The 15,284-nt window shown below is 41.1% G+C and overlaps 1 protein-coding gene across 1 annotated transcript; it reads left to right on the forward strand.

Moving 5' to 3' along the window:
* Window positions 1-282: 282 nt before the first annotated feature.
* On the forward strand, window positions 283-14,843 carry cdh19 (cadherin 19, type 2). Its single transcript, XM_029457578.1, is given in 13 exon segments — window positions 283-528; window positions 648-942; window positions 2,201-2,320; window positions 3,986-4,080; window positions 4,082-4,154; window positions 5,197-5,387; window positions 7,395-7,648; window positions 8,886-9,022; window positions 9,969-10,090; window positions 10,317-10,434; window positions 11,348-11,599; window positions 12,943-13,037; window positions 13,039-14,843. Coding segments are annotated over 13 exon segments (2,424 nt in total). The 3' UTR covers window positions 13,465-14,843.
* The last annotated feature ends 441 nt before the right edge of the window (window positions 14,844-15,284 follow it).

Below are 15,284 nucleotides of genomic sequence, written 5' to 3' on the forward strand. Positions count from 1 at the left end.
ATATGCATTTATAGCTTTGTGAAATTAAACATGATTTCTGTATTTTACTTGACAGTGCTACAGATTTCAATTTCCTCTTTTGCAATCTCTGTGCACTGCTGGAAATCTCTCACTGCAACCATTAATAAATTGTTAACTTTTATTTCAGAGACATGAGCATGCATACAAACCACATCATAACGAGATGGGATACAGCACTGCCGGGATCATGAATTACTTTGCTGTTGAATGAAGAATTGGTAACACAGGACCAGTGAAAACTCCATCTTCTGTCCACTAACCATGGAAAGTGCAGATGAAATGCACGGATGGACAGTAAAAATGAGCTTGCCGAGTGTTTTGGCCATGGTAACTGTCTTTTCTATGATTCCTGGCGGAGTGCTGAGCGATATGAGGGGTACTCAGGGTCTGGAAGCCCAACAATTGGCCCATGGGTCCACTCATCTGCATCATCGCCTGAGGAGAGGCTGGATCTGGAAACAGCTGTTTGTCCCCGAGGAAGATCCCACTCCTCGCGTTATTGGCCAGGTACCACCTCCGATTGAATGTCCGCCATGTCCTTGACACGCTACTTACCTTTGAAAATGCATGTTTTCTGGTAACCTCTGAAAATCAAGCTTTCATATACCCCCCTCCTCTTTTTGTAGCTCAAATCTGACTATGACCATGGTGAGTTTTCCATCAAGTACATATTATCAGGAGAAGGTGCCGGAGATGCGTTTGAGATAGACGAGTATTCTGGTGAGATACGAACACTGAAGAAGCTCGACCGAGAGGAAAAGGCCTTCTACGTCCTTCAAGCCCAGGCTATCAACAGGAGGTCCAATGAACCAGTGGAACCCCAATCAGAGTTCATCATCAAAGTGCAGGACATCAATGACAATGTCCCGCAGTTCCAGAACGAACCGTATGTGTCCAGCATCCCTGAGATGTGTTCAACTGGTATGTTTAAGAAAGAAAAGAGGAAAGTTACCGTATAACAACAATTATAACAGTCAGAGATGAAAGTACAGGCAGGCTGAATGAAATGGTCAGTTCACCAGAATACAGTACAGCCTCCCTGGAGCATCTCAGGGTTAAGTACCTTGCTCAGGGGCACAACGGGTGGCAGCCTGGTATTGAACTCGCAACCTTCTAGTGTTTTGTTTGGAAGTGTTTAGCTCAAAACAGAAATCACAGAGATGCTAGCATGGCTAATTCAAATGTTTTTACTTTTTTTATTTTGAGAAATGTTTCTTTCTTGGGGGGTGAACACACCTTTTCATAGCTGACTTTTTTAAATGGTGTGGTAAGATTTAATTCAGATTAAAATGTGTAGCTATATTTTTCATGGTTGGACTTTTTCAATTCATTTAAAATATTATTCATATAAACAACTGTTTTAGTTTTGTTCACGGATCAAATTTAAACATCTTCTATTAAGCAGATAAAAACATGTTATTTGTTTTCTTATTTCTAAGGAATAAACTTTTAAAATGAATTTTATTAACTTAAATCTTGACTGAAGACAATTCACCAAAGGTTATATAAATGTCTGTCATCTGTCGCCATTCAGGAAGTTAAAAGTATTAGATTCTGAATCATAGCTTGGATGCCTTTATGGATACATCTCTTAAATAATGTTATTATAACTACTGCCCTTTCATACCACAAACATTACCATTTCAATTTATATGTAATCTGCTTTCTCGAGGTAATATCTCTCTCGTAATAAATCATAATGCATTTGACTCGGAAAGAGAAAGCGAGAGGGGAAGGTTGCAGTGCGGGCGACTGAAAATAAGAAATGCTGCGTTAAAGGAGGAAGAAACAGAGCGCTTTCTGGGGGGGGGGGGGGGGGGAAGAATGAGATAGACAAGAGGACTGAGGTGAAGATGGAGAGAAAACGAGCAGCAGGTGGATAGTGAGAGAGATTTCGCTATAGGGCTGAACAAATTGTGACACACACACCTGCACTGAGCTGTGAAAGACCAATGCTGCTCCCCTATCACCTCCTCCCCAACCCTTGCCCCATTTTCAACATCCCTCCTCTAACCCTACCTCAACCTCACCCCCTCCTTTCTTCCATTTCCATTGCTCCCCCCCTGAGCCAGACAGACAGACCCTGCGGGGCTGTGGCATAATCACTTTATTTCCCCGTCGACTGGAACTGCTGCCTGAGCTAACTCTGACTGTGTGATCTGTCCCCCCCCCCCCACAGGGACCACAGTGGCCCAGGTGACAGCCACAGATGCTGATGATCCCATGTTTGGAAACAACGCCAAGCTAATCTACTCCATCATGCAGGGGGAGCCGTACTTCTCCGTGGAGCCAAAGACGGGTATCACTTAGAGATACAAATACTTACTTTGAAGTGTACTGACTTTAGTCGTCATCAGTGGAAGCTACACACATCTTTGAACAACCACAGTTTGGGCTATTAAAATAAGCCAGAAGGACAGGAATCTTAGAGACTGAAATCAGTTTTGTCTTTGGCTTGTCTTATTATTTATTAAAAGATGTAAAAAATTCCCCTGGCAACTTCATATCTTTAAACAACTGGATTTAGCTATTATTTTTTAATACCATTGAGGAAAGTTGGAGTGTGTAGAGGTCAGTTACAACACTTCCCACACACATAGTTGACCTGAACTGTGAGGAGTTGGGGGAGGGCATTATTGACGTCAAAAAGAATGTTTCCATGCAAATTAATGCAATGTGTAAAAGGGCAAGCCTTTTTTAGGGAAACAACTGTTTTTTCATTGAGGAGTGGGCAGCAGTCGATACACGTTGTAGTTTTGCTCATGGCTTTTGTTCAGGTTTAGGATAAATCTGGAGAATTTTTCTCATTGTCAACAAATCCCAAGAAAAGACCAAAGCCAGCAATGAATTGATCCCACAAGCAAGCATTGTCTGTGTTGCCAACGCCTGATATATCTTATTCCTCTGTGTCATAGAGCCCCATTGTTGTCTATCTATTAAATACAGCCACAGTGTTGCACTGCAGTGACATCTTCCATTTCCTTCATCGCAAAGAACATTAGTTCTTCACAGTGCTGATAATGTAAAGTACAAATGTATATTCGTCCCCAACAAATGCAGTATTTACTTCTGTTTGTGTGACGTTTGCTTAAAAACAACAATGTCCAGCTGTTCAAGGGAATTCTTTAGCCTTTTTTCTTATTATTTATTCATTTTTACTACTATTTCTGACCTCTTTGTCATTTTTATGTAGGATTGAATGGACTTGAGACTGACAGACATGAATGTATTGAAAGACAGACTGTTGGTTTTGGTCTTTCCATGGAGGAAAAAAAGAAAAACAGCTGCTTTATCCTTGAAAAAAAAATGTTTATTGGCATTGTTACCTGGCCAGATGGCTAAAGTCAGGTGTGTGTTTAAGAGAGGACACTCTTTATTGATGTGTTTACACATTACACACAAACGTGCACAAACAGGACTTAAACACATGTATTAAGGGAGAGATGGCAGAGTGAGCAGATTTTCGGCGCCTTGCTCAAGAGCCACACGGCAGCACCCAGGAGTCGAATCAGCACCTCTCCAGCTACCAGTTCACACGCCGCACTTTGTCCATGAAATACAACGGGTTTACTGACTTGTTGTTGCGGTTAGTGAATGGCTGCTGAAAAGTTTATGTCATCGAAACACAAGATTATTGGAAAAAGTGGTTGAAATGATGACTTCTAAGGCGATTAATAATAACAGCATTTAAATTTTCCGATTGTCAATTTCTGTTTACTGTCGCCCACAGCCTCCACTTTTGCCAGACACGGGAATCATTAGTTATCTCGAAGCCCTCTTGATATTACTATGTATTGATCAAATTTGCAGACTTTAAATTTATTATGCTAAAGTTTTCCTGCAAGCGCTCTCGACGACTGCTTGAGGCAAAGTGTACTTACATTGTGTTAAAATCCACCCACAGATACACGTGGCGCTGTCTTATTGAACCTCTTGTATCCGTGTCCGTCTCCTCCACCTGCAGGAATTATTGTAACATCTTGGCCGAACATGGACCGCGAGGCCAGAGAGGAGTACCTGGTGGTGGTGCAGGTGAAGGATATGCTGGGCCTCAGCGGCTGGTTACTCCTCCTCCACCACCGTCACAGTCAGCCTGACTGATGTCAACGACAATGGACCCACTTTCCAGCATCGTGAGTCACAATATGAGTCACAGTGATGCAAACGCCAGGCCATACACACTCTGGGAATCAATGAAAGAGCACAAAACGTTGCAGACTGCGAGGACATATTTAATATTACACCTAAGAGGCATTTATTTGATCACACTTCTCCGGCTCGGGTGGGCGGTTTGTGCTGCCGGCGCTGCATTCGGCTGTACGCATCTTGTTATTCAGCTGGAGCTGGCAGCCAAAATTAAAAGGAGACAGTTGAAGAATGAGAGAGTGAACAAGACGGCGGGGGAAAGGAGATAGGGATTTTCATCTGCGTGAGCACGTGTTACATGCGTCACCCACTGGATGAATTTAATCATTCATACACGATAGGACATTTGTCATGACCTTTAGAAACAAACCTAGCCTTCTCAGCAATAAACCTCACTAAATGAATGCCCTGGGAGGAAATCAATTCTGTAGAAAGGAGACGGCAAGGATGATACCTTAAACTATTAATGTTACCTTTCGCATTCATTGTAGTCCATCCCATGTATTCTACGTTCAAAAGGCCTTATTAATATTCTATGACCACACTTCACTTTGAACTGTGTTTTGTTACATAATTGGTAATTATTATCAGCAGGGATTTTTTTTCTTCTCCAGGAGCATCTGGTTGCTGTTGAGTTCCTCGCAGTTGTGGCAGACATCCAAATAGAGTCACTCAAAGACACAATCACATTTTCTCATCTTCTTATTAGAGTTAGGCTGGGATTATGTGGAGTTGCCACAATTTATCTGTGACTAGCACAAATTGACCCTCCACCACAATGTTGTCCCTTCTTATCCCTTTACACACTAGAAGCCTCTCCTGACTAACAATTAACTACTTACAGTCAAGCTCTGTACTTAGTAAAGAAACTTTTTTTATTTGCTCCAGACATGAGTCATCATTATGCAATGCGAAAGTAATCAAATTGGTGTCATCCATATTCTGTATTCCTTTTGATATCCGATTCCAATGTTCTCGGGCTAATGGTGTCAACATGAAGCAGTTTTAAAAACGTCCTTGTTTTTTCAGACCTGTACACCTTTGCCGTGCCTGAAAATGCCGCCGTGGACACCACAGTTGGCAGGATTATGGCACATGATGGAGACACTGGCATCAATGCCAGGATGACCTACAGTCTGGAGGATGACCTGGAGGAGAGCTCAACTTTTATCATCAAAACAGACCCTGTGACGCAAGAGGGATTGGTTCTGCTAGCTAAGGTGAATACATATACAGCAGTGACGTGCGGTGAGGTTCATGGCTGGGGAGGCACTAACATTGACTACTGGTTATGTTTCATATCTCATATCAGCATTCTTTATACACACACACAGGTAAGGTACATATTTGGCCAAAAAAGAAGTTACATTTATAGCGGCTCAGAGAGGTGCATATATTGGGCTCACGTGCGCCCTCTTCAGTGCGGCAGAGTACTGTCTGCCTCACCTGGTGTCTTCTCACTGGTTTTATGTCCCATCAGCAAGACTAAATATGTTACACACATACATTACATACATTAACTGGACTATGGAAAGCCAGGACACATAATAAAAGTGTCTGTAAACATTATATTTGCGACATACAGAGAGACAGCAACAGGCACGCGCCAAATGCACGCGCTCAACCTAGTTTGCGAGGGATTGCGCAATCCGAGGTGAGGCTCAGCTCGTCGCTGCCTCAGCTCGTCGCTGCCTCAGCTCGTCGCTGCCTCAGCTCGCATCTCTGAATATGCAAATTCAGCGATTTTGACTACAAATGATCAAAAGTATTGGAATCATACAGAAAATGCAGTTATAGCACAGACCAGAGGACAAATATACATTTATATTTATTTTATTGTTATTTGTTCTTTTACTTTTCATGATGACGGGGGAGGCAGCACGTCCCTGATATACAGTGCATATATCTCTTTGTCTAATATATGAATTTAGCATATTTGTATTTTAATCTGATGTTTCAAGGTCAGTAGTGTAGCTAGGAATCATAGTGTGGGCGGGCACAGAGGCCATTTAGATTCTGAAACATTATTTCTTACAAAAAAAACCTTTTTAATCTCCGGCTTTTAGGATTTAATTAACATTACTGACACCAACGCGAACACAATTTAAAAAATCATTACACCTGATACAGGGCATGACTACATATCCTGGCACAGTGCGCTCACACAGACAGCTGGCAGACACAACAGCAGCAGCATCAAAGCCTACCAGACGACAACAGTGTAAGTGTCTGGCACAGGGACCCAGCCATCTTACACAGTTACACACCTGGCAGCAGCAGCAATACACACTCCTTTCCAGGTCGCAGACATAGCAGCATAGCCTGCGCCCACATGCACGGCACACTGTAGGCTACAAGACGAGAACAGATAATGTCAAGAGCGTGCTTTTCATGGTTGCACGTCAGCCAGTTTTCCATCAATTGACAGAAGAGTGATCACTGTACATTTAGTTGTGAAGGGTGACAAGGGCCCGGATGCCGCTTGGGAAACTGCAAACAGCTGGCCTGCCTCTATCTGGGAATTCCAAAAATCCACCTACCCGCACCTCTGAAGCTCACTAATTAACAAGCTATATTTGCTTTTGTCTAATCTGCCAAGATGACAAGTGTTGAGATCTTTAACTTTAGTAAAACAAAAATCTATAATAATAACTGAAGCTATCAAATGCATTTAGTGCAGTAAAAAGTACAATATAAGTAACATGGAATTACTCAAGTGAAGTACAAGTACCTCTAATCGAGTAAATGTCCTAAATATATTTCTAATTATTAAGAATCCTCTTTGACTTTTTGCGTCATACTTTCTTTTCCCACATACAGTATGCTTCTCCTTTTTATATAGCACAGGACATTTCAATTTAGACGGCGTGATAGTGAAATAAAAACACATTATTGACTGTCTGTGAATCATTTTGGGAACGCAGTAATGGTTTGCATGCTGTTTTATTATTACTGCCATAGTAATGTTAATCAAAAACGAAACATTATTTAAGTGCGTGCTCACAGCTGGTCGCTTATTGACACTGGCTAAAATGATAACGTCTAGTCTGAGTCGTGTCCTGCTCCCACGGACATAACCATCCGTCTTAAGAACAAGTTGGCAAAGCATATTTAAAAAGAACTGGGACACTTTAAACTTTTGTAACGATGATGAACAATGTGTTTTCTGCCTATAACACCCGCTGTATGAATATGAATTGTTAAAAGCTTTTTTCTTTTCTTCTCAGCCTTTGGACTTTGAAACTAAGAGACGTTTCGTCATGGCCGCAGAGGCAGTCAATGACCATGTGGACACTCGTTTTCTGCCTCTGGAGGAGTTCGGGGACAGGACAACGCTCAAGATTGTCGTGGAGGATGTGGACGAGCCACCCGTCTTCCTCTCGGCAATCTACCAGTTGAAAGTTCCGGAAAATGCAGCAGTGGGAACTGTGGTTGGCAGTGTTAGTGCCAGAGACACTGACAGTGTCAACAATCCCATCAGGTACAGTAACGTGAACCGTCTAAACCAGAAAGAATGGCATCTGCCACCCAAGTATGATAATGATGAGGTAGATACGCAAGCTGGTGGGGGTGGAACGTCCCTCGACAGCTTCCTCCACAGGGTGAAAAATCATTCTATTTCAAATAGTGTTACTGGCTCGGTGCATCCATTTTACCCTTGATCTCTGGATACCCTGTACATGGTCATATTTATCTCATATTACTTTAGTAGGAAATGAGCCCTGCTGAATAAATCATGATTCTTTTTTTTTTTTTTTTTTTTTTACACCTCACAGGCATTTTCTATCTATTGCCTTGGTATTATCACAAAGCGACGTGGCTAGGACGTGGGAATTTAATAAAGCACTGTACGAGGTGGCATATGGAATTGAGATTTGCAGTCATTTGCAAGTGGGGCACGTTGCAGAGGAGACCGCAGCAGTACTGGTGCCTGTAGTCCATCTCAGCTGAGCTTAAGAGTGGCAGGTGCTGCATATCATCCTCAGCCTAGCGTCAAATAATGTCCCTTTGGAGACAGTGTCTCACTGATTAATACATTAAGCCTGACATTTCAGAGGTTTGCATAGTTCTACTAAATATGATTAAGTTTGCTTTGCTCAAATTAGCTTATTTTCCAGGTTTTTATCACATAAATGAATCATTACTCAGTGTGTTTTCTCTCCTGCTTACCCTAATTTACCACTGATGTTATAATCACTTATAATAATGGGTGTTAAAGGTATGATAATATGAAATATTTTCTTCATAAACCATTTGGTTTTCTGGGGCTATGGATGATACATTTATGTTTTTTAAAGTTAAAAGCGTGCCATCCAGTCATATCAGAAAAGAAGTCACTGCAGCTGCACCACCTGTAACAGTCTGTCGACGCTCTATCGTACATTCCCAAAAAAGACAATGAACAAAGTTTCTCTTTCTCACTGCTTTTTAATTATATTTCCTCACAGAAAACAAATAAAAAAAAGGTATGTGGTCAGGTTGAAAACAATATTTGATAAAAAAAATAAACTTTGTGTCTATGCCATCTGCGTGAGGTGCTTTGTTTTCACAGTGTTGTTGTCTCTATGTCACACTAGCTTGTGTGTGTGCTCTCTTTGTCAACAGATACAAAAATTGAGCAGTTTGCCTAATTAATCTCCCTGTGGTATCACAATGTTTTGTTTGCCCAGGAAACAACCTTGCCTGCTAATGTGTGTCTCCCGTGTTTTTTCTTCCAGATATACAATTGACAAACGGAGTGATAACACAAGAGCTTTCAAAATAGACCAAAACAATGGAACTATAACTGTCGCTAAAGCTTTGGACCGAGAGACTACAAACTGGCACAATGTCACTGTCGAAGCCAAGGAAACAAGTAAGGAGAATTGCCTGAAATGTGTGGTACAATAGCATCTTGTTGATATGGCCAATTTATGGAACATTTATCCTTACTTACATGAAATCCAAATATACTCACAGCATTGTGTTGATGACAAACATGAAACAATGTCTAGAGCAGGGATTCCCGACCAGAAGTGCCCCAATGTGGAATACATAGAAACTACAATCTGATGAAAGTTATATTCCGTCAGCTATAACACCTGAACAATACCCGTCACTAAAACGTGTAAGAGATTAAAAGAGAGTAACCGTTCAGATAGTGTAGTTAGCTAAAAGTAATTAATACCTATCAATCACAAGGTAGCCCCGCCCTAAAGCACACGCTGCTTTATCGTCTATTTAATCTAAATGGGACCATCATTTACAAAACCGATATCGTGATATATATTGAAGAAGACTTGAAAATAGAAGTAAGAACAATCATCAATCATCATTTTCTCATTGACTTCTATACAACCGGACTTCTTTTGGCCCCATGCTGGCCAAGGCACTTCGGCATTGACTTAATTTTTCAGGCACGATAAGCAGTTAAAATAGTTAAAAGCAATGGATGTAGGTTGAAACGTCCTCTAAATATGTAGCATACTTGACATATCCACCTAAACATTGACTTTTCAATTGTATTCGTAAAAGTGCTAAATAACATCCAGTTTAAAACCGGTGATATCAATAACGTGCGACTTCAAAAATGTTGGGAACCACTGATCTAGAGTGATACATTTCTGAAGACGGATTTACTTTTTTGAACAGTTTTGGTTTGGAGAAAAACAATGAAATGTCGATGCCCATTTATTTTGCTCCTTTTTAAAGAATCCGAAACATTTCTCAGTCTAAAGTGTTATTTTGACAGAGCTTTTACAAAGCACTTATGATGCATGCACCCAGTGGACTCCAGCAAATGTCTATCTTCACTACTGCAGCGCAGAACCATTTATCCTCCTCTGTGGTGGTGTTCATCAAAGTGCTGGACATAAACGACAATGTGCCAAGGCTTGCGAGAGATTACCAGCCCTACATCTGTGAGGGAACACAGGCGGGAGAAGTATGTATATTATGATGCACTGATGTTCATGATTTACTATATAGCAGTGTGGCAATGATCATTTCCATGAAATGAACAGTAAAAGTTCTCATAATGCAACATATTGAATTACATCTTTGTTATATTTTGGACTCACAATGAGCCGTGTGACACTTGTACAGCACTAAACCATATTACATCAACTCTGTAATACAGGAAATCAGAAATCTGCCTTTGTGTCTCTTAGCTCATTCAGCTGCTTAGTGCTGTTGATCCAGACGACCCTGTGGAGGGACACCACTTCTACTTCTCAATGGTCCCGGAGAAGCACATCAATCCGAACTTCACTATCCGAGACAATCAAGGTTATATTCAATTAGCAACAAGTGGCAATAACCACAGTAGTTTAGCAATATTCAGCGTATTCCCACAGCTACTAGTCTTTGTACTAGACTAACACTCAACATGAACTACATTTTTTATTATTATATTTCGACTTAGACAAAATCCTGATATTTTCCATTTGGGGGCCTTAAGCTGTGGGACAAAAGTGAATACATGAAACCTGATGAAGCCATACTTAAAAGTCCAATTTGGTGTGCTTTAAGAATGACTGTGAGCTGCGGCTAAACCACAACCAGGATGAGCAGAGGTATAACTGTGTGATGAAGGCTTATTGTTTATAATTACAATAATGTAATATGTACTCTTAAGTGTTTTGCCACATTTTGGAATGAAATCCTTGAGCTGGTTGTTCTTTTTGTGGCTGAGAGCCCCTCGAGTAAGTACATTGAGAGATTGTTTGCCTTGTAGTCGGTTGCCAGTCAACCCTTTCTCAAAGTTTATAATGAAATGGGACGCAAAAAACAAACAGTGGGATGTTTAACCACTAAGTTGGAATGAAATGTATGCAGGTGCAGTGTATGAGTAGCAGTCCAGTCAGCAACCAGAAAATTCTAAATGAATCGCGCCTTTTAATAAAACACATTTCCAAATGCCACGAGCAAATTTGACTCCCAAAAAGTTATTGTTCGGTGCCTTGATGAAGTCTTACGGGTGAATCTGAAACATATTTTGACGAATTTACTTTTGTACACACTGAAAATTTGATTCGACAAGGTGCTCGGGCCTTTCAGAGAGCTCGGATTGAATTTTAAATCACATTACGTGTGTCAGTTGAATTCCCCTAAAATATCAGCACTCGCAGTGGAAGTGTAGTCATGTTTTTTTTTTTTTTAAAGAAACTGAAAAGTGCACCTCTTTCCATTTCATTTTTAGACAATACAGCCGGCATCATGGCACGCAGGAGTTCTTTTACGCGCAAGGATCGAATCCAGTACCTCCTGCCGGTTGTGGTGACAGACAGCGGCTCTCCAGCTCTCTCCAGTACCAGCACTTTGACCATCAGTGTATGCAGCTGCCAGCCTGCTGGCCATTGTCCCACAGGGGGGGTGGAGGCCCTTGCCCTGTCTATGGGGGTCAGCCTGCAAACCTTGTTAGGGCTTGTAGTCTGCCTCGTCACACTTATAGGTAAGAAAGCACGGTCTTCCCTTCCCATCCAAGTCCGGAATATCAAACTATGATGTAATAAGGATGTATAAAAAGGAATATGTTGTCTTTTCTGGAGGTTGGTCTCTTGAAAGTATGAGATATCAAAATGATTTCTGTTTAGTTTATTTAAATTAAATATGTGTAAATATGGAGCCCCACCCGGGGTGCTGGTTCTACAGTTTGGCATCTTAACACATCTTTCAAACAGCCAATGAAAAGGCTACTGCAGGATTACCAAAGATCTCCAGACATCAGTGTGATTGACGAGGCAAGACGTTACTCAGAGGCATGTTGCAAAGAAGAACACAAGAAGGGTGACGTGTTCTAGAGAGCCAATTAATTTTGCACTGTGGCTTCACAAAGAGTTTCACTAACGATGAATATTTACAGCTTTAAATAATGCGAGACATCTATGATTACTTCACATACAGTGCTTTGATCTGAAGATAACCAAGGATCAAACTCACAAAAAGTCAGTATAGACCTAAAGGTAGGTAGATAAATAGATAGATGGATGGAAAGATAGATAGATAGATCGATAGAAAGATAGATGGATGGATGGATGGATGGATAGAAAGATAGATAGATAGATCAATAGAAAGGTAGGTAGGTAGATAGATGACAATCCCTCTGATTTAAAAAAAAACATTATTTTTCAGCGGATCTGTTGAGCTAAAGCAGCTCCACCTCACATCATTTTGGCAAGTATATAAACGTGTGTAAAACAGCCGGATTATTCTTTAACAAATTTGCACTTTCATTTGAATCCCTTTTTTTTTTTTTTTTTAAACTCACCAGCGTGCCTTTAACACACTTTTAAAATGCTGAAAGCTTGCAGAGCAATGATGTCAGGTAATGAGCATATTGGTTGCAATACATCAGTAGCAATGCCATCCTGGGACATTGATGGGTTTGCATAGTGAAGAGCTTTATTATGACCTCGGCTGCTTTGTGTCCTCCCTTTGCCCATCACATGAAAGATTAATGACAATACCTGCTATGCTAACATTCTGTCGGACGAGCACAATAGACGGTGAAAACACAGCAGAAAGGAATATTTTAGCATTCTGTGCCACATGGAGCAAATGAAAGAAGCCTTCCTTTTATGTGTGATCTGAAATTTTAAAAACACAAGTTATGGCCTAATATGCATTTTGAATTTGGCATCCACAATAAGTTGGAGAAGAACAAATCTGGCTGCTATTATTTTCGGTACACAAATACATTCTATGCTCCATCAGGCACTTCAGATGCTTTTTTTATCCCTAAGCTCATGCCCTGGTGTTTAACGGTAATGATCTCTTGCTGTGTCGTGTCTGCAGTGCTGTCAATTCTAATGCTGATGGTGAGGAGGCACAGGCGGAAGCAGCAGGAGGAATTGGAGTTGGAGGTGAAGGAGCTCGAGCTGCCTGAGACTGGTGTCGCAGAAGGTGCTGTATTACGGAGAAACGGGAGGTGTAGGAGCAGATCTCAACTTCTGCCAGCCTGTTGTTCCGCTGCGCCACCACCCCAGGAGGAGGGAGAGGAGGCTGCGGAGGGAGGATGTAAGGGCCAGCATACGGATGTCTTTAAGAGAATCCCACATAATCGGGCCAGACGATGACGTCTTCAGGCAGTTTATTCTGGACAGACTGTCGGAGGCGGATCAGGATCCTTGCGTCCCCCCATTTGACTGCCTGAGAACATATGCATACGAGGGGTCAGGGTCTCCCACAGGGTCCCTGAGCTCACTGGAGTCATCTACGTTGGAGCTTGAATCTGAGCAACCCGTTTGTAATCCCAGACCCTATGTGGTTAGACTCACCCCTTGGTATTGGGGAGGAGAGGAAGACACCATCTTCTGAGGGGCTCTTCTTCTTCTCCTTAAATGTCTGCTCCTCTAATCTTTGCAGTTCAGTGCACTTCCACTGAGTGTCTTCGATGACATGAAGGCTCAACATTTTGGAAAATACGTTCTTGTCCCAAGTTAGATGAGACGATCAATACCAATAAATATATCTATAGCAGCCTGTTAGCTTAGATTAGTTTAGCTTAGCTTAGCATAAAGACTGGAAAAGGGGTGCACTAGCTAGCCTGACTCTTTGTTTGGAGGCTTTAGAGTTGCTGGTAGGCCAATGTTCTTACTTTCTTCAGCTGATTCCCCCTGTTACCAGACTTAATGCTAAGCTAAGCTAAATGGCTAATGGCTTTAGCTTCATATTTATCGTACGGACGTGAACATGGTATCTAATTCTCGTGTTACTCTCAGCGAGAAATCAAATTGTACTTCACAAAATGACAAACTATTCCTTTAAGATGAAATGAATCCACAATAGTAATAATTTCATGCAAATATGGACCCATTTTTTTAAATTCTGTGTTTTTGAACATGGATTACATTACTTCATGTTACTACAAAGGAATTTGGGAGACTATGTATGTCTGCCTTAGTGCCTTAAAATCCAAGGGGTTTCTTCCTACACTCGCCGTTATACAACAATCAAGTGCTATCCATCGTGTGTCATCTAAATCATCCATCTGCTGCAGAAGGGACAGATATTTACAACGCTGCTCTCACCAGAAAATCATAATCATTGGCCATTTGTATGAAGGCTTAAAACATCTTTTCGTTTTTTTCCTGACAAGCAACCTCTTGTGGTTGTGCACATAACGACTGTCCTCTTTAAGTGGCAAAGGTAGGATCAACATGACACCATGTTGAATGTACAAAGCATGTTACTTAAACTCCACACACTGCAGTTTGCATCCTTTGTTCTACCAAAAGAGAATGTCGGTGTTTGTTCAACCCTAACCTTGACCCTTCCCTAACTTTTAAAGCTGCATTCATTTATTTCTTTGACCACTTGGGGCATTCGAACAAGCTGAAAACACAATATTATCACGTTATGTAGTTCTTACGGCTGTGAAAGAGTGCAACAATGGAATTTATGCTTTAATTATTAGTGTGATGATATTACACTCATTATATAATACCTACAGTATTACTGACCTGTGAAATGTATGATACTACGTGTAATATTATTCACTTATCATGTATTATATTTGATATTTTGGTTCATAACAGTTTGTACTGTACAGTATGTGTTTTTGTATTTAACATTATGAAATTATATAAATGAATGCGTACTTCCTTTGGGTATATGTATGGCAACATATTTTTTAAATAGAGATTTAGTTCCCTGATTAGCCTTTTTCTGACAGAAATTAAAGTTCTCATACGGAAGAGTATCCATAATATATGAAATGTTCAACATGTATTATGCCGTATGATATGACTTTCTGCTTTTTGTTGAGTCACGAGAGAGCAGATCACACCACTGGTGTAAGCCAATCGGCAGCCAAGAGAGAGCTCACGGGCGACTGGCAGCAAAACTCCAGCAAAGTAAGATCGAGAGAAGAGAAAAAGACTTGAAATGTATAAAGAGAGTGTAACGCTGTGAAAAAAAAGTGCATAAAACACAGCGCCTCACTCTCGTCTTTCTTCATGGTCATTTAGCCTACAGTGTTATTGGCAAACATTACATGATTGAGTTAGTGTGCGAGTGGCTGCTCGAGGGGTGACTTGAAGTAATTGCATGGGGCTCAGGTCCAGCCTCCTTTCACCCTCTCGTCTGCTAATTGGGCTGTTTGCTGTGTGTGAAGGTCATTGTTTAGACCACAGAGT

The sequence above is a fragment of the Cottoperca gobio genome, chromosome 20 (genome assembly GCF_900634415.1).
Source record: "Cottoperca gobio chromosome 20, fCotGob3.1, whole genome shotgun sequence".
NCBI classification, from domain to species: Eukaryota; Metazoa; Chordata; class Actinopteri; order Perciformes; family Bovichtidae; genus Cottoperca; species Cottoperca gobio.